General features: G+C 44.2%; 1 protein-coding gene across 4 annotated transcripts in view; it reads right to left on the bottom strand.

Annotated features, from left to right (window-relative positions):
- The window catches only part of acot7 (acyl-CoA thioesterase 7), a 76,116-nt gene that overhangs the window by 34,832 nt on the left and 21,024 nt on the right, over positions 1–20,260 (bottom strand). For 3 of the 4 annotated variants that reach the window (XM_049017222.1, XM_049017219.1, XM_049017218.1), the window contains exons 4-7: positions 14,203–14,294; positions 9,136–9,250; positions 8,871–8,885; positions 7,858–7,944 (exon numbers count right to left, since the gene is read on the bottom strand). In XM_049017222.1, the coding sequence (XP_048873179.1) occupies positions 7,858–7,944; positions 8,871–8,885; positions 9,136–9,250; positions 14,203–14,294 (309 nt within the window). The remainder of the gene's footprint in view (positions 1–7,857; positions 7,945–8,870; positions 8,886–9,135; positions 9,251–14,202; positions 14,295–20,260) is intronic. The other variant, XM_049017221.1, reaches the window with a different exon arrangement.

Genomic DNA, 20,260 nt, shown 5'->3' with positions numbered 1-20,260 from the left:
CATAGCTGCACAGAAATGAATTAAATAAATGGTAATAAGAGGGCTGCAAACAGTGACCCAAAGCGCCGAAACATTTCCTTCGAACATCCCTCCAGAAAGACCCCTTTTAATCAAGTTACCTTGATTACTATTTCCGTTACTTACCTTTGTTGGAAACATTATTTGTTCATCTTATTCAGGATTTGAGTTATATGAGTTAAAATCCCTGCTGAAATGGACAAAAGCACTCCCTCCCCATGTGGGGGGAGGGGGGTATGGCTCTGTGCCAGTGATCAGAAGGTCATCGGTTGCAACCCTGGCCTTCACAGACTAGCCATACCTCTGTTGGGTCCTTGAGCAAGGCCCTGAACCCCCCCCCCCCCCCCCCGAAATGTTTGGGGGCCCGGTAAAATGGCTCAACCTTGTCCTTGGACCTCAGACTTTACTCTAAACTGTATACATGCATATCTTAGAGAGTAAGATGGGACATGCAGGAAGAAGCATTGCCCTTGTACATGGAAATCTGCAAATGCAAATAAAGCATCATTGCATCTTAAAATGTGGCAACGTCGCACGCAATATGGTCAAGGGAGTTAAGGTTCCTGGCTCGTTAGATATTACCGTACAGGCATTTGTTTGAAGTTCAGTAGAAGGTCCAACCTAGACTCAGTGAGGGAATGGTCTACTGGCCAATGGAGTTTTCCAAGCTGGAGAGGAAGAGCAGTTACAAATGAGGAAGAAGGATCCCAGTGAAAACTAGTCTGGCAGAAGCAGCCGGTTGGGGAATCAGGGTCCTTGTGAAACTGTAACTACCCAGGTTCCTTATTCAAAGGCTTCCCTGCCCAAACATGGGTATTTAACTGCACGAGTTCATCCCACCTTCTCCCATCTACAGCTTATCCAGGTCTTACTCCAGACCCCCCTGATTACCACTGTGGACAAAAACAGCCATATATTTAGTCTTGTAAATAAAATCTTTTTTTTTCCCACGGCATTTAATTAAAGCTGTATAATTAAAGGACTTCAAATACTTCATTATGTGATGTTACTATAGAAACAGTTTTCACTGGTATCACTTCTAGAAATAGAACAAGGTTCAGAAAAAAAGTTGATCTGATTAATGTACACGTGCTGGGTTCTCACCGACGATTATTCGTATACATGTGTAAAGCATGAATATAAAGCCAAATAGTCATAATTTAAATTAATCTATTTACAAAATTCTGAGAAAATATTTGAAATAACCAGCTTCGCTGTTCTAAAACTTAATCAGATATGTATATAATACAAAATATGTTACCTGGACATATGCGCAATTAATCTAGGATTACATAGCAGGGGGGATATTAGGAAGGGTGACATGTCCAAAGCGGAACGGTTGTCCAGCCGTTTTTACAGGTTTAAAATTGCTAAATTGTAAATTTATGAACGCTAATACGTTTATATTATTGCAATTACACGCCAACAAGAAAATAAACACTTTAATTTAGCAGGATTAATGAGCATTCGCTATGCCGTGAAAAAGTGTGTCCCGTGGAGCCAGTATTTGTTGAGGTTGATAAATATTAGGTGATTAGGGTGAACTGCGGCTGCGCTGCGGGGACACTGCGGCAGTGCCCGGCGATAAGCGGCTCGCCGGCCTACGGGGTGCGCGCCGCGCTGCCGGCCGTTCGCGGGTACTGGCTGGGCGCGAGCTGGACTGACCACAGGATCCGCAGGGAGGCGCATGCTAGCAGTTTGCGGTTGACTCCAAAAGCGTTTTATTTCGTTAGTTTTTTAGTTTCATTGAATAATGGGGACAATTTGTTAATTAATAAATTGTCAAATTAAATCCACTGAAGCAATGCTGTGGGACTTGCTTATCGTTCAGGTCAGAGATACGTATTTCCGATTTCTTCGTAAAACTGTCGTTTTTTTAAATGGAGAAACAAAACTTTGCAGTCATATGATCACATTTAACAATGCTAGGTCTACTTGTATTTAACGCACTACTATTGGGAAAGACAAGCACTCTGTCATCCCACAGGATAATTCTAAGTTGTTCCGCAGTATATAATATATAGTATTTATTTTCCATCATATGGGACAAGCTTGACGCAAACTGAATATTTGTTGTTATACTACGAACCGAAAGCTGTCAGTCTGAGCCCCAGTAAATTTCATTCAGTCCTACACCTGAATACGCTGTTTAAACTGCTTCACTGAAAATACAGACGATATGTACAATAAGGATACCGCCATGTAATTGTATAAAATTGCCCTCAACAAAGTACATAAATTAAAAGAATAACATAATTACAGGGTACATGAGGAAGTGCTGTTAATATTAAATTATGATTAACAGTCACACAAAATGGTGGGTGTGATGTCCTCAACAGACAAAAACAGTGAATATATTAAATGAATAAACTATTACAATTTATTCTGGAATAATTCCCCTTCCCCATATACACAAAAGTTCAATCAACACCAACCTGTTTTCTATTTAGTTTTCATATGTGTTGTAATTAAAGGTATATGCCCTATCAGAAGCCATTAGTGATCAGCAGGCGTTTCCATACATGTAGGAACAAGAAACAAAGAACCCATCAACCGAAGTGGGGGGGGGGGGAGGCTGGGCCAGAGGTACCACAGCTGGCAGAATAAAGGTGCCCTTCTCGACAGGCTCAGCCCTGCACCAGGATGGGGGGATCGGGGCTGAGGTTCCCTCCCGCTCTTCTTCAGACAGCCGGACTACAGCAGGTGCACATCATGTGTAGCCCCACCCCCAGCAGGATCACCGGTATGGCCCCGCCCACATCAGGGGTAGGTCATGTGTGGCCCCACCCCCAGCAGGATCACCAGTATGGCCCCGCCCACAGCAGGTGCACGTCATGTGTAGCCCCACCCCCAGCAGGATCACCGGTATGGCCCCGCCCACATCAGGAGTACGTCATGTGTGGCCCCACCCCCAGCAGGATCACCGGTATGGCCCCGCCCACAGCAGGTGCACGTCATGTGTAGCCCCACCCCCAGCAGGATCACCGGTATGGCCCCGCCCACATCAGGGGTAGGTCATGTGTGGCCCCACCCCCAGCAGGATCACCAGTATGGCCCCGCCCACAGCAGGTGCACGTCATGTGTAGCCCCACCCCCAGCAGGATCACCGGTATGGCCCCGCCCACATCAGGAGTACGTCATGTGTGGCCCCACCCCCAGCAGGATCACCGGTATGGCCCCGCCCACATCAGGAGTACGTCATGTGTGGCCCCACCCACAGCAGGAGCACAATATGTGTGGCTATGCCCACTACAGACCACAGAAATCACAGCACGGTTTTGGCTGAGGATTCAGTTCCCTCAGTTTAGCTGGAAATATTACGTTAGCATCATTAATCAATGGTATCAGGGTATAATTCCATTACTAACTAAACAAAGGGAGCGAAATTAAACAGAACAGGGTGTGGGGAGGGCACTCCTCGCTACCCTGCCACAGCAGAACATTTTGTCTTTGGGAGCGCAGTGCTGATCGAAATGATCCTACGTGTGACGCCTAAAGTGAATTGCTCATGTGGGTCTGGAACGTCACAAAGTGATCAAAGCATGGTGCGGGGTACACCGACATGCGGCTGCAACCAAATTTAACATCTCAGAATTTGTTTCACAGCTCTCATTTCATAACCCTTCTTAAAAACAGAACACAGCTCAATACCAGCTAGTCAAGGAGGAGGTGCAATCTACCGTAACCGCAGTACATGAATTATTCAGACAGGTGGATCTAAACAAAAATAATTCTTGACCACTGGGCAGTTTCCGCTTAATCGCTGTTAGTGGTTTGGTTAAACAAGAGAAGGGTACGCGGCAAATACAGAGTAACTCATTAAAGCGTTTCTCATGAAATGCGTCAAGGTTTAGTCCTCTCGCTTATTCGACGTTGCCGCCATGCAGAGAAGAAAGATGAACTGCCTGCAGCCTTCAGTCGTGACTTTCCCCCCCTTTTTTAAGGAAAAACAGCCAAAGTAAGTAATTATTGACCAGCTATGACAAACAATACTGTAGCTTAACAATTGTACGCTTGTGTTTACTTGTGTAGGTCAGCATGCTACGTAACAATAAATAAGATCCAGCTATAACTCCATGTAGCAGATCAAGTGCTACATTTAATTCAGCTGCCCTACTGCAAGGATCCATCCATTTTTGGTAACCCCCTTATCCAATTCAGGGTTGCAGGGGGTCTGGCGCCTATCCTGGAAGCTACGGGTGCAAGTCAGGGAACAGCCCAGGATGGGGGGGGTAACCCATTGCAGGGGACACTTACACATGCACAATTTGGTAATGCGAATTAACCACAGCAGGTTTTTGGAGCGTGGAGGGAAACTAGAGTAGCTAGAAGACACCCCACAACAACAGGGGAAGGACATGCAAACTCCACACATATGGAGCCATACCAGACATTCAAACCCTGGGCCCAGAGGTGCGAGGAATAAAAAGTCACTCAATGAAGCTGAATAGCACAGGTGTCCTGAAAGGAACACATGTATTACTGCATTCTGTCACACGGGGTTAATCAATTATTTCTGCAAGCATTAAGTAGCTTTCAGTTCTCCGTGTCTGTCTGTACCTGAACACGCCCTGCACACTTCCAGTTTTCATCCCTCCATACTTCCCCAACACGGCGAGAGAGAGGGCAGCTAGGCGCGATGTCGCACTCAGGGCCGGCTCTAGCTTTTCAAGGATCCCAGGCAAAGCTGTCCTTGGGAGGCCCGTCCATCAGGAAAGCTGATGATCATTTCACTTCCTCCGCAACTTCGGCGAATTGGGGGGAGGGAACTGCAGGCAACTGCCTGTTCTGCCTTTAGAGTGAAGCCAGCCCTGGTTTTCACTATAGTAAAGGTGGCAAAACTCTGCCTGCTGAAAGAACCAGAAGCCAGCCGAGTCAGCAGCTCACGCGCAAACCTCAATATTTTGCTTAAATTTTAGATCAATTGCATCATAAAAACCACTTTAAAGATTACATCGATTAGTGCATTTATAGTCAGTCTGCAGTACATGTTTGGGAGAATCTGCTTTTGTCTGACGGCCTAAGAACACGAGTGTTTAACTAATACTATCATTGCTGCTACTAAAACTAATAATCGATTCCGTATCTAGTCCTCTTGGCGGAGGAGGCTGGAGTCTGTCCCAGGCAGTACAGACTGCGAGGCAGGGGACCATCCTGAACGGCATGCTAGCTAAAGTACACCCTGCTGACTGAAAAACCGATGCCAACATTTTATACAACCAGCTTGCCTGTGATGAGTTATCGCTGTTTGGCCCAGTGGCCCGTGAAACATCACGTTCCTTCTCTCAGAACAACGTGTCGTCCCAGTGAACCTGCCGCTCAAAGACATCTCTTTACTTTGACCATCCTTTTTCCAAGTTCGTTGAATTGTTACCGTTTTTAACTTATGTTTACGAATTGTACAGTTTTACAGAGATGCTTCATGGCTTGTGTATTAGCTTGATTCGTGTTATTAAATAATTAAGTAAAGAATTACTATATCTATGTGGTAAATTTCTGAAAGTTTTCTTCAAAAGCACAGCCAAACAGAGTAGAACTATTAAGTCGAACAGAGTCAATGGTCTTACTGGACATCACTTGGAGTGATGTTTACATTGTGGAAATGCTCACCTATTTAATGTAATTGTGAAATGTATACGTATTGTTAATTGCAATAGCTATAAACACAAACCCACTCATGAAAATGCAACTGAAAAATGCAGAATGAGCTCTGGGAACGATATCTGCCAGACAGAGAAATCGGTCTCTGAATTCCCTGAGCTTGGTATTGAAGTGAACAAAGAAGAAGAATGAAAATGACTAGGAGAGCTTTTTATGTGGCTATAAAAACTTTACAGATCACACTGCAAATCATTAGGATATTTTCTTCAAAACACAACCTATGAGAGTCACCTATACGGTCCATCAGATAATCTAGATATTAAGGTGCGGTTTTGAAAACTGGCTCAACTCTTAGATACTCCGGCTCACAGACAAAAACCTTGTGTTGTGTGCGTGTGATAAACATCCAGCTAGAGGCTGGCTTACAGGATAAACAGGGAAACACCAGACACTTTATTATCCAAAGAAGCACAATGCAAACATGCCAATGTGAAGCGCACAGCATTCTCACCATCAATCCATGACACTGGTTATCCTGACAGGAGCGTAAACACTAACTATGCAACGATGTGAATTAGGGGCGGCTCAGTGGGCTAAGCCTGTGTGTGTGTTGAGCCCTTAATAGGTGGCAGCCCATTGCAGACAACTTACTCTGCAAAGAGCGAGTTGAGGGAGGCATAAAGACAATTTCCCCATGGGGATCAATGAAGTATCGATGATGATGATTATTATGAAGCGGATGCTCGCCGGTTACCCACTACAATGTCATTCTTTCAGAGAATCAGTGTACTGAATATTAACACTGTGTTTTGCATTCATATTAATAGCCTGATTCAGCAGTAAACTTTAACATGATTTCAGGTTAAGCTATTTCTTCTTGTGATTTACAAATATGCCTTCCAACGCCCTCTGCGTTGACATGCATGCTTGTTATTCCACACAATGACAAGTACAGCTCTTCACATCAACACCTTGAAAGCCACGTAGAAAGCAAATCGCTACCATAGGGTGTTTGATGTTGACTCTGTTGGGAGTTTCACAAGGGGGTGTCAAGCCGGTTCTGGGCTTTCACAGAGGACAACTGCACGGGCGATCCCGCAAACTGGATACCCAGTGATTGTCCTCACCTCTGTTCCTGCACCAAAGCAGTTGCTCTGGGGAAGGGAGGCTGTGGTACGTAACATTAGCCAGTAACCCAACGGGGGACCAAAGCATGTCACTCCATAAGAGGCTTTTTAATTTTTAATTTCAGCTCACGGTGGAATCCTTCCAATTCAATAACAAACAAGCAACAACTACGGCCAGATTCATTTAAACAGTTCCAGCTTCAAAGGAGGGTCTGCAATGAATCATTCCTGCTTATGTAACTCACTCAGCCATTTAGGGTCAGTGAATAACCTCAACTGCACTGTACCAGTGCAGACCACTGGCGATTACGAGAACGGCTTGCAGGCTGGCCTTCTTTTAGGAATGCAACCTGCAGAAAAACCAACAAACAATAGTACCACCGGACGACGACTGGAGGAAGGAATTGTCTTTTCTCAGCAAACTGCGGGCGAAAAGTATCCATTAATCATGCTGGTTTTGCAGACAACAGATAATGGAACTATCTGCACGACAATAGCGTTTCTGCACGGCAGCATTCATTTAGTTTAACCTGTGCCATTTCCTGAATATCAATGCGTAGCCGGATGCGAGTGGAGCGAGAAAAAGGCTCTTCAAATGTGAGGCACGTTAAACCGAAGACTTCCTAAAGCCTACTTCCATTATGCTTTACCATCCTGGATTGAACAGGGCTGGAAAAACTCACAGTCACGTATTTCCGCAGAAATCCCAAATAACAGCATGTAATACAAAAAAACACCAGTACAGGAAATTAATGGCAGGCTCTGAAATAAGCAGAGGGTGGGATTATCATTCGCTGCCAATCGCACACTTGTTAGACCATTTTCCTATTGGAGATGTTTCTCAACAGGTCAACTGGTCATCCAGTGACAGCGACCTGTAGCTCCACCCACATGACACTGCCCATGTGGTACCCAATACTAAAAGAAAGTCACACCTCAGCTTCCACTATATTTGTGCCTGTCATGATGCGCCTGTAATTCTAGAGCGTAAAATGGCAACCAGAGTGGCTCCATATCCAAGGGTCATCCAGCGTTTACACACAGGGTTCCACCCGCTTTGTCATCGTTTTTGGCTTTCTGATGGACCCAGTGTGAAAGGGACGGACCTCACCTCCATGGACGAAGCCTAGCAGTGTGCAGTCTGAGGGTCCTACCAGGTGGATCAGGCTAGACTGGCTCAACCCCACAGTGAAGTCATCTGTGCCAGAACACAACACACAACCAGAGACAGGAAGACGCTCATTAACAAAGAAAAGACTCTACAGTTTCATACGGGTCAAGTTAATTCATCAATGACTTCTACAGAAACAGCTACATTTTTTAATGCATTAGATCAGGCACAAATGAGAATATTAGCACAGTCTATGTCATTTTCAGGGCTGAAATAAAAGACCTATATGGCCAAAAATATGTGGACACCAGCTTGTCCAGCATCTCATTCTGAAATCAAGGGTTTTCATATGAAGTTGTTCATATGCCATCGCGGTTATAGACTCTGCTCTGGGAAGGCTTTCCATTGGGTGGTGGAACACTGCTGGTATAATTTCCCACCAATGAGGATGGGTCTTGGTGATCAGGTCCCTTTCGGTGAGTTATTGTGATCAAACGCTTCACTAGTGAACTTGCTCCCAGCCGTAATCACTTCACTTGTGATTGATGAGGGCATCTCTAGCAGGGCAGGAATGTGCTGAACCGGTTGGTTGGAAAGATGGCGTCCTATGATGGTGCCAAGTGGAAAGACACTAAGCTCTCCTATCCCGTATAATCATCCATTCTGATGCGAATGTTTGTTGCAGATTGCGTAAATGAGCGCTTAATTATACACCTGTGCTGATCGTGACTTAATTAGGCAACTCCTGAAATTAATAGGGGTGTCCACATATTTTGGGTCATATAATGCATATTAAAATATATAAATTGTATGCACAAAACAACAAAAGTCTTTGAAAATTAAATATAATATTATGATTCTTCCCGTTTTAACCCATTTTCTTTAATTACAAAGAACACCTTTAGGGCTTCGTGCCATTCAGTATGTTACAAACGCTTTACACAATATAAAACGTGTCGATATGCAAATCAAGTACAATTTTTTTTTCAGTAGGAAAAACAAGAGAGACTCACCTTTCGTTTGTCTGTCTGTAAGGCGGGTAAAATGAAGGAAAAGAAAAATCAGCAGGAGAATTGAAGAACACGTCTGTGATTAGGATCTTCACTCTGTGATTTTTAACAAATGCATTCCTCTTGATGTAATTGGCACATTTAATTAGTTGCCTGGACACCTGAAAATATATATTATAGTCTTCTTGGGCAGGTACAGAGATTTTCCATTGCTGCTGATTGTTCGCGAGATTAGGATTCTGATTCTGGTTGAATGACAAGCCATCACCTGTGCTGAGCACAGGCCAGATCTTCTCCCCGTTCCTCTCCTTGGTCTCCAGGCGCTCCATCTTCTGTGCCTCGTAGCGCTTTTTCCCCTCTTCCTCCTGCTCCTGGTTGGTGTACTAGCACATACAAACACAGTGTTACGTTCACTGACTTCCGGGACAGTATGATACCACCTTTTACACATGCAGGATTCTCTTTTGCCAATTCAATGCCATTGTCGCTTCCCCTGCGACTCGCTCCGCTGTTCTGAATACAGCACCGAGCCAGTCGGCATCCCTTCAAGGTCACACTTAGTTTATCTGACCAGGTCTTTGTATTGTATCATGACGATAAAGCTGAGTTGGATCTAATGACTTCTGATCCATAATGCAGCCAATGCGGGTTCAGAAAGCAAAACGAATCCGCTAAAGTCCAGAAATACTGCAGGCTTGAGGTTCTGCAAAGACCGAGTACAAGAAATGATGGACTGATGTAGACAGTTTATGTCTTTCATAAGAAATGACGCCACTGAACAAATGTTATTTTTATTTGCTTTAGTCCTATTACCAGTTTTGGAATTTTGATGAGGTCTAGTCACTGACAAAGGTGTTATTACAAATGTGTGTGCATATATGTGTGTGTGTGTGTGTGTGTGTGTGTGTGTGTGTGTGTGGTTCAAATATAACTTACCTTGTGGGGACCAAATTTCCATTACCATACCCATTTTTTTACCTTATAAGGAGTGCTTCCTGGTCCCCTTCCTGGTTTAAGGTCATCATTGCTGGGCTTAGAGTTTTTCCCATAGTAATGAATGGATGGTCCTCACAAAGATATAATCACAAACCTGTGTGTGTGTATGTATGTGTGTGTGTGTGTGTGTGTAATGACAGCTACACTATTTACCCCCTGTAGCTTATGGAAAACACAAACTATACTTCTATGAAGAAATAGTGGCCAATCCCTAGACCTCAGTCCTGGTCACCAACATTTTTCCGCCCTTCCCTACATACCGCATGTAGTACTGCATACTGCATACTCCATACTGCACACTGCATACTCCATACTGCATACTGCATACTGCACGCATCATTCACACCAGCTGCCAGACATTCGGGTCTAAGGGAATCACACCCATTATTCTTTATTTTGTCTTTCTTAAGATATACCTATTAGCTGTAAGCAGAGATAAATAACTATCTTGGATTATTAAATTTCGTTTTAGCGGGACTCTGTTTTCAGTTATAAGGATTTATTGCTCCTTATGTGTGTCTGTCACTGCAAGTCATGCATAATTAAATTAGAAAACAGCCCAGTGTGTCAAAGCAACACAGACCTGCCTGGATGTGTGATTTCCAGTTGGTTTCCCTGCATTATTGCATGCATTCTTGCAGCTTGAAATCTGCTGCTGAATAAGCTGCCATCAATTCCAGGTAATTTGTAAAACAGAGATCAATGTGGCGTGAAGACGTTTGAGGCAATGGAGAAGCTCCCCAGCTTGATGGGGCCGTCGCTCACCGTGTATCAGGAACGACTGCGTTGGGGATCGCCCTGACAACTGCCCCCCCCCCCCCCTCACCCTCCACCCCCAGAGCCTGGCACAGCCCTCCAGTGTCTGCCCACTGAATCCCAGGTTTACCAGGGTACCGTCAGATGGAGTCAGCGAAGACAGCTCCCTGTGACCAGCGACTCACTACGCCGCACAGGAACTGCTGTTCATGGTCGCTCCCATATCCTCAGCACCCCCCTTAAGTATCAGGATACCTAAGAGAGTCGAGAGCCAGCCCCGCATTTATCTATGGCCGGTTAAAATGTACCGAGAAAATGAATTCCCAGCTCGTCTGTCTCATTTCATATTCCTCTCTGACATGCTCGCGTGCAAAGGCCTCGGCTTGGATGAAGTGGATCCCGAAAGGTCGCCGTCTGCCATGAAGCACGGGGAAGTATGGGTGCAGTACTTCAAGGGTTAAAAGGATGGGGGGTGGGGGGAGGCATTGCCCAATTGAAGTGCAGCGATGGAAACATAATACATTTCCCCGCTAACACTGATCCTGCACAATCCCTTTCATTTAAGGACAGTTCAGCTACACCGATTTATCTCTAATGGCCTGAAAATATTCTCCATTTACATCCATGTATCGCATTAATGCATGGTTCTGACTAACAGGGAAATCATTTAAATATTTATTTACCTTAAAAGACCTATAGCTGAGAGTTCCCTCTAGGGTAGCAGGTTACACTCACCTTCAAACTGTTTAATCTTTTTCATACTGAGAATATGTACATTTTCTGTTGCATTAATCCAGAGTAATAAGCTGTTTGGACTGTATGTCCATCTGTTGCCAGATTATCCGTCTTTGTGCAAACATACTTTACTCTAGTTGCAAATCTCAGGCAGCATAGTGGCTTAGAGCAGCGTTTCCCAATCCGGTCCTCTGGGACCCACAGACAGTCCACATTTTTGCTCCCTCCAAGCTCCCAGCCAGTCCACATTTTCATTCCCGGTAGGGAGCTGGGCAAGAGCAAAAATGTGGACTGTCTGTGGGTCCCCTAGGACCGGATTGGGAAACACTGGCTTAGAGGGTAGTGCTGCTGCCTCACACCTCTGGGGCAGAATATTTAAGTCCCATCTGGGCTCAGCGTGTGCAGCGTGCATGAGCTCTCTGCTCTCTGTGGGCTTCCTCCCTTAGGCAAATGGACGTGTGTAAAATGTCAGTAAGGTGTGACTGTGACACTGTTCAGAATCAGCAATCAGAAGAAGGATGGACAACACCCCCCCTTCCAGAAGGATGTTTTGCAATGTAAATGTTATTTTATGTACTACAGTTTTCAATACAGATTTATTGATTTGTTTATAGCGTATTAATCATGAGCGAAAAAAGAATCTCCCAGTTTCAATAACAAAACCAGTCAGCCACATTTAAGAATTGGTTCTAAAGGGGAGGAGTTGATCCAATACCAAAGAATAGCAAAGTTGTGACCAAACTAAAATTTAAAAGGGGGGTGTTAAACTAAAATAAGTGGCAGGGTGGGGGGGGATCATTTCTAGGAAATCATTTCTAATGATGATCATTTCAAACTAGGTGATCATTCTACCCCCTCTCCCCTTTCCTCCCCCATCACGGTGAGTAGTTCATGGTAAGTAGTTCATGTCCTGCTCCCTATAATATAAATATTCCAGGTAAAAAAAAATGTTCGTTTAACGTTAGAATCAATTCTCGCATTCGGACGGAAAGATCGCTATTTCAGCATCGACGTGCACATCCTTAGCAAAAGACGCTCAATAATAAACCCAACACTGGATCAGGCGGTTGAGGAAGACCTCGTCCACATGGTGCACTCCTCACTCCGCTGGCAAATGGAACGAGAACGCAGCGAATTCGCCAAGGGCGCAGTCACGGTGCGCCAAATGAACCCCGATGCGTTGGTCACAGTCCGCGGTGCCAGTGCGTGTTCCCCGGGGCGAGCCCAAACCGAACCTCCTCCCTGATTTAATTACCTCGATAATTAGCTAATCATGCAAACCATTTCTGTGTACGATTAGCATAACTGGTCTTTCATGGTGAATTAGACCTTTTCTTGCACGGTGTTACGCTTCACTCTCCAGCACCGGGGACAACATGACTGCTAATGCCCCGTTTCAGACCGGTGATCTGCCATTGAGGGGCTGCATCGTCGTTACGAGCAGCACCTACACAATACACAGCCCCATTTTTATGGAAGGCCTTTTTCAGGTAAATTTCTAAAAATACCACCTAATTCCTCGCTGTGGCCCCTTTCAGCCACAGCTGTGTTGTAATAATTTACACCCGGCAAACAAAACAGGGTAAAGATTACCATGACGACACAGACAGACACATTAACGTCGTGTTGGTGAGGTAGGCATCCTTGTCTTTGGTCATATTCATCACTGAACAAAGAGGTAAATGAACCTCATTATCATCTCTTTATTCCCCATTGAACAAAGGCACCCCCCCAAACCCAGGCCAGTACAATCACATCTCCCAGAGGGCTAAGGTCACCTCCTTCTCTGTGTAGAACTTCCTGTTCCTCTGTCGTTCTGCATTAGCCTCTGTTACCCCTTAAGTATAAAGTCAAAATGGCCACCATGGATTACAAAACAAAACCTTCCTTTTGACAAAGGCTCCTCCATACTCAGATCAATAAGCAAAACCCAAATGTGGATAAATCAGGCTAATGGATCTGGGTGCCAATGTCAAGTCAGTGGTGCATAATATAATCTGAAATGATGTGCTTGCGAATATGTTGCTAGTTCAGGCACCAGAAAAGGATTTGCTAATGTAGCCTTGAGTACTTCTGCGCTAACAATTGTGCATTTTAGGAATGTTTACCGAACTCTACAATTAAAGTACAGAAATGTTCAAAGCGTCCAGTTTTCTTGATGTTCCCAGAATGTCATCCCACTACTACAACTATCCCTGTAATTAAGATTAAAAATGGTAGGGCAGCAGGGAACAGTAGTGCTTTGCGGATCAAAGATCATGGGTTTAGGGCTGTTTGGTGTGCTTGCATATAACACTTTTATTAAATAGTATTTTATCATCAAACAATCATTTTCAAGAATTGCATTAAAAGGATGATCAAATGATAATGCTCTCGTGTCGATGTCGACAGAACGTTTGTTAAAATGGAGGGAATGTTACCGTAACGCTACACGTAAAAACGTTCTCTGCCAACTTTGAGATAACTGTCAGCTGGGCTGACCCTGAATAATACTGCTTTGGATAAAAGCATAAGCTAAGTAACATCCATCCATCCATCCATCCATCCATCTTTCATGCAATTTATCCAGCGTAGGGTCATGGTGAACTGTGAAAATTCCAGCCAAATTCAAGTAACATCATATAAAAGAATATTTATTGAAAGGTCAGGTTCAACATAAGGCCACCTGCTGTGCCTCAGAGTGGGTATTTGGGGTGAATTGATTCAGTGAAATATCCAAGAGTATTAGTGAGAGAAGCTGCTCCTTGTACAGGTCGCTCCTGACAGAAACATCGGCTCTGCAAGTAGAGACTAATCATTTTGAACAGCACCGTCCAGGATTTTACCCAGGTAAAAAGGGCCTGCCTACCTCAATGGGGGGGACTTCGATGATCTTGTCCACGTTTTGAAGGGAGAATGGGACGTACCAAAGGGTGGCCTTGTTTGTTACCTTTTTAGCCCCTGGGAATCAACAGCAAAAAACAAAATCAGTGTGACATTAATTTGACAAGACATCTTATAGACTTGAATTAAGAAACCAAAATAATTCCAGGATTAAATGCGATCGCCCATAAATCTTTGATCTGTGGTCTATTCTGAGTACATGTCCTGGCAGACCTACTAATTTCGGAATTCAGATTTCCTTTTTTTACCTGTAAAGAGCATATTATATTTAGAAAGACAGCCAAAGTGGATGGTAACCAAATGTAAGAGAAGGAAAACTGTGTATATTTGACACATATGACATTTAGATATTTCGACCTGCTCAATCCTGAAAGTTTGAAACTGTATCTAAGCAATACACAAAATTATCAAGCTAATGCAAGGATTTTAAGTACAATTTGAACATTGTTGAAGGATTACACTTTTCAATAATAAGACCAGCAACAATACAAAGGATGATGATGATGATGATGATGATTATGATGATGAAGGGCAGTATGGTGGCTCAGTGGGCACTTCCTGGGTTCCCTACGGAGTTTGTATATTTTCTCTGTGGTGTAAAGGTTTCCTACAGGTTCTCCGGTTTCCGTCCTCAGTCTAAACTCAGCTAGCGCCTCTAAATTGCCCTTAATGTGTGAATCTGAGTGTGTGTGTAGACTATAAACATCTCATCCCGGATGGCACAAGGAACATCCAAACACATGCAATCATGACAGAGACTTGAATTCTAATCATCCCAGTGTGAGGTTTGTTCCTGAAGAGTCAGAACCATCCCAGTGTGGGGTTTGTTCCTGAAGAGTCAGAATCATCCCAGTGTGGGGTTTGTTCCTGACGAGACAGAACCATCCCAGTGTGGGGTTTATTCCTGAAGAGTCAGAATCATCCCAGTGTGGGGTTTGTTCCTGAGGAGTCAGAATCATCCCAGTGTGGGGTTTGTTCCTGAAGAGTCAGAATCATCCCAGTGTGGGGTTTGTTCCTGACGAGACAGAACCATCCCAGTGTGGGGTTTATTCCTGAAGAGTCAGAATCATCCCAGTGTGGGGTTTGTTCCTGAGGAGTCAGAATCATCCCAGTGTGGGGTTTGTTCCTGAGGAGTCAGAATCATCCCAGTGTGGGGTTTATTCCTGAAGAGTCAGAATCATCCCAGTGTGGGGTTTGTTCCTGAAGAGTCTGAATCATTCCAGTGTGGGGTTTGTTCCTGAAGAGTCAGAATCATCCCAGTGTGGGGTTTGTTCCTGAAGAGTCAGAATCATCCCAGTGTGGGGTTTATTCCTGCACAGTCTGAAACATTCCAGTGTGGGGTTTGTTCCTGAAGAGTCAAAATCATTCCAGTGTGCAGTTTGTTCCCGAAGAGTCAGAATCATCCCAGTGTGGGGTTTATTCCTGCACAGTCCTACTCATTCCAGTGTGGGGTTTGTTCCTGAAGAGTCAGAATCATCCCAGTGTGGGGTTTGTTCCTGAAGAGTCTGAATCATTCCAGTGTGGAGTTTGTTCCTGAAGAATCAGAATCATCCCAGTGTTGGGTTTGTTCCTGAAGAGTCAGATCCATCCCAGTGTGGGGTTTATTCCTGCACAGTCCTACTCATTTCAGTGTGGGATTTGTTCCTGAAGAGTCAGAATCATTGTAGTGTGGGGTTTGTCCCTGAAGAGTCAGAATCACCCCAGTGTGGGGTTTATTCCTGCACAGTCTGAATCACTCCAGTGTGGGGTTTATTATGTATTATTATTATTAAGTAATTATTCTGCTTCATTATGCATAATAAAACAGGTTGTTCTAAGGACATGAAGCACAGCAGCAGGCAGAAACATGAGATTAGCCATGTCCATATTCCCCAGAGTGCGTGTGTGTGCCATACAATGGACTGGCTCCCCATCCAGGGTGTCCCCTGCCCTGCACCCTATGCTTCCAGTGATCGGCTCAGTGCTCACTCAAAGACAGAGACGTGGATGGATGGATGTGTTAAAGTTCCCCAGTATCACAAGTCTTGGCAGCATCTCCATTGTAAAAACTGGCATTTAAAATGGATTGTGGTGAGCAATCTGTGTCAGACAAGGTAGCCTGATTTTGCCATTAAGGCAGGAGTGCGCCTCAATCTAAGCTCTAAGCTGACTGCATAGACAGACTCGCAAATTTAGTGCCGATACGTTGATGAAAGGTCAAGTGTTTGGTTGTTTTTCGCATGTAACTTGGTAGCAACTAGAATGTGGCTGTCATTTGAAGGCGCTCCAGCAGCCTGCATCTCTCCATCACTTCCCAGTTTAATGCTTGTTTTTGTTGCCCCGTCCAGTAGCTACACTTTAAACAATGCAAATCATGAGGTACAGAACACACAGGGGCCATGGCAAAGGAGAGTGATTTCGATAAACCGCTTTTGGGAATAGCGCTTGCATTTTGCACCCAGATAAAGCAGCATGACAGGCCCGTTGCCATGCCAACAGCATGAGAATTCTACTGCGACAACAAACAGTTTCTCTCCACAGTTCCTGCAGAAAATCCTCCAAAAATATTCACCCACGGTTCAGTGTATTTACGTGTACTCATGTGGCAAAGACCGAATACCTAAAAATCAACTACTGGCAAAATCTTAAGACAACTCCATGAACAAAGGACGGGGGAAATGGCTTTAACATTCCTGTGGTTCAAAATGCACCAACAGTTGCACTGGAATATTCAAAAGAAAACAGGTATCGATGTGTCTTGTCAAGTACAATCAGTAAGACCAATTGCCACAGCAAATGAAAGCTCTTGATTAATTACTATCAATCTTTATGAATTAGTATTTATTCAGTTTAGGGTAACAGGGTAACCTTATAGCCTAACTCAGGGAACACAGACAAGAGGCGGAGGAGACCTTGGGGCACGTTTCCCAGAGGCATAGCTGCTAACTATGTAGCAACTTACATAGTTGGAACCATGCAACTGAATGGATCCAACTAAGTAAGTCGCTAAGGGAGCTTTTGGGAAATTCATCCCCTAGATAGGATACCAGTCTATCACGGGGCATAGTGATTATTTCTTTATTTAAATTACTCATATTTTGTATAGGTACTATTTCATCCATTTATACAGCTCTGCGTTTTGCTCGAACTATTCAGGGGGAAACCTGGCATTCCTGGCACCGGCAAAACCAGCAATCCTCACCTGATTAGCATATCCACGACCCCTCCTGCCACCACTCCAGCCTGTACGCTGACCCGCCCCCCCCCCCCTGCCCTGAGACCTACCACCCCTTCATTATCACAGTCCACAGAGAGCCTGGCCTGTAAGCATCTCTCAGATATGCAGCTACATGTGACCGTTGTTCTGGGTCCACCTTCACGCTACGCCCTGCGGCTGTGCTCTCTGGAACAGCCTCATGCTATTTCCTTTTAGCTAAGAGCTTCTGGGCGCCATCGCATGGACCCTGACTCTGCCCTGCAGTCTCCTCCACCCGTTACCCCCCCCCCCCCCCCCCAGACCCTCTTCTTACTTCTGCCCCGCTAGAATCTCCTTTTTCCCCACCGCCTGCGAGAATCACAGACGTTTACATTCAGGGCAGCGTTTAAATCGTTTTAGCCATCAAGCGTTATCTATTGGACTCTTGGGAGCCCGTCGGATCCAGCCATACGATTTGTGGACACGTCTGTGTCCCCGGCCAGTGAGCTCTACCTAGTTATTAGGTCAGTTACTAGAGATTAACACAGGAGCTGAATTGGACCACGGAAAGGTTCACCTTCTTAGCTAGGAATCAGTTAAAGTATCGAACAGAAAAGGTCCAACTCAGATGAACATGCCAGCTGGTATAAATGCAGTTAAATCGGACCAGATGGCAGCTCTAATATGAATGCATGAAGGCTCCTGCACAGACGTAAACAAATATGTATCAGGATGATTATGCATGCAGGCATACAATTATCATGTGGGGCAGTCTTTCACCCTATAGCATGAGAAATGCCAATCATTACCAAGCAGGGTGAGTCATGACGATACCCACAGAAGTTGAAGCAATATCTCCAGCATAAAAACTCAACCCATCGTTCGCTTCAGCGTGCCACACCCTACATTTGACGTGCAGGACCTAAACGGTCGTGTTCATACAGCTTAAGATTGCAGTATCCGTCACAAAAGTTGCAGTCGTATTTTTCTCATTTTCAAGAAATGACACCCTGGGTGTTTTTCGATATGCAGACTTGACCGTACTTGTGTTCTCATGTACCCGCTTTACGTCGTCTTCCACTGCCGAAGACCAGCTCCAATACCCAAGAACAGAAATACCGCGGACGGTATAAATCTTGCCCCCCCACCCCAAACACCAAGGATGTGTGCGTTACGTCCTCACCAAACAAGAACAAACCCATAATTCATTGTGTCCCGGGTTTGTTCTTGGGAGGCAGAATGGCAGAGGGCGTGGCTATAGCACGAGGAGAGGTCATGTGATCGTGATTTCCATGTTGATTAGTTCCACCAGTCCCATGTTCCCAAAAACTTTATTTAAGGCAATGTTTGGTTTCAGCTTTTAGCCCTGAGTAATCGGTAAGTTCTTGTACCTGAATTTTGTATGGGGAGTTAATGTACCACTTGTGAGAATCCCTTCAATCATAGCAAGAAATGAACCTCAGGTGGGGAATTACAGTGTGAGCATCTAACCCCTAAAGCACCAAGAACGAAGACAGGTGGAACTAATTAACAAAACCCCATGTCACGTGACTCCCTTGGTGTGCACATTCCAGTCCTTCAACTGAGGATGTGTGATTTGTACATCACAATAAGGTAATGTGTTATTCAATATCAGGATCACAATTAGTATTATTATGGCCAAGTACATATGTGTATGCAGGGAATTTGGCATGGTATGGTATGCCAGTGCAGTAACACAGGGGCGTGGGAGGGGCACGGATACTCTGGCAGATTCGGGGGGTCAGCACCACTTAGAGATGACATTCTTCAAAGCAATCCAAAATTTATAGGCGGCCCCCCAGTCACAATAATTTATAAAAATAAAAATAAGGACACTAAAGCATTAGATAATAACACCAAATACATGAGACAACAGCATCAACCAGAAAATATGGCACTAGCGGGTTAATAACCACTTTTCACAAATGTTTCATATCATAATAAAATCTACAGATACTGCATTTTGTCTGTTGTCTTTGCACAGTTGTGTATAAGTCAGTTCACAGACCCCTGGCTTCCACATCTGTTAATACACTGATACTCCAACACAAAACAGACTATGTCTACATATTTCTTTTTACAATTTTGTTTAGTTATGTCTAATGGGCCCGTTGCCTGTTCTATAAAGCATTTAATGTTATTTTTCACTGAATACTCTATGTTATACAAGAAAAAAATGGATCTGTTGAATTATTATTATAGCATGACAATGTAGTGTTCTACAATTATAAAATAGCATTTACAGACCAAAGAAATGCAGTTAGGCTTATTGAAGAGGTAATTTCCAAAACTTGCTCAGACAATTTGTATTTGTTTTTGAGATAAGACTGCCAATTTCTATGGATTTAGTGAGTTTTAGAAATCTAATAGAAGCTCTGTATTGGATTAGATGAGGACTGAGTGAGTTTCAGTTCCTGATGCTGTAACGTATGATGAGGCAGCTTGACTTAAGGTCACTGACGGTCGCATCTCAAAAACAACAAGAGATGGACTGAGTTTTGGAAATCAGCTCTTCAATTGTCTCCAAATTGCCCATACAGTGTACCCTGCTCTCTGTGCTGCCTGGGATAAGCTCCAGGGTCCCCGTGACCCCGACAATGATAAATCAGCATTTACAGTTCTCCAAAAGTACTTGACATATTCATATTCAATTTGTTATAAAGAAAAGCAGAGCAATTAGAAAAAGAAAAGCAAAGTAATAGAAATATGGCTCAATCGCTTGTTTCTGTCATGGACTGTTGGTTTGTATGGATATCTGTGAAAGGCCAGACTTTACAGGGTCCAAACAGTGGTCTCTTCTACAGACACGAGCAGAAAGCAGAGCTTA

The sequence above is a fragment of the Brienomyrus brachyistius genome, chromosome 6, assembly GCF_023856365.1.
Source record: "Brienomyrus brachyistius isolate T26 chromosome 6, BBRACH_0.4, whole genome shotgun sequence".
Lineage (NCBI taxonomy): Eukaryota > Metazoa > Chordata > Actinopteri > Osteoglossiformes > Mormyridae > Brienomyrus > Brienomyrus brachyistius.
Note: the sequence above shows the minus strand (reverse complement) of the source record. Positions and strands in the feature narration are given on the sequence as shown.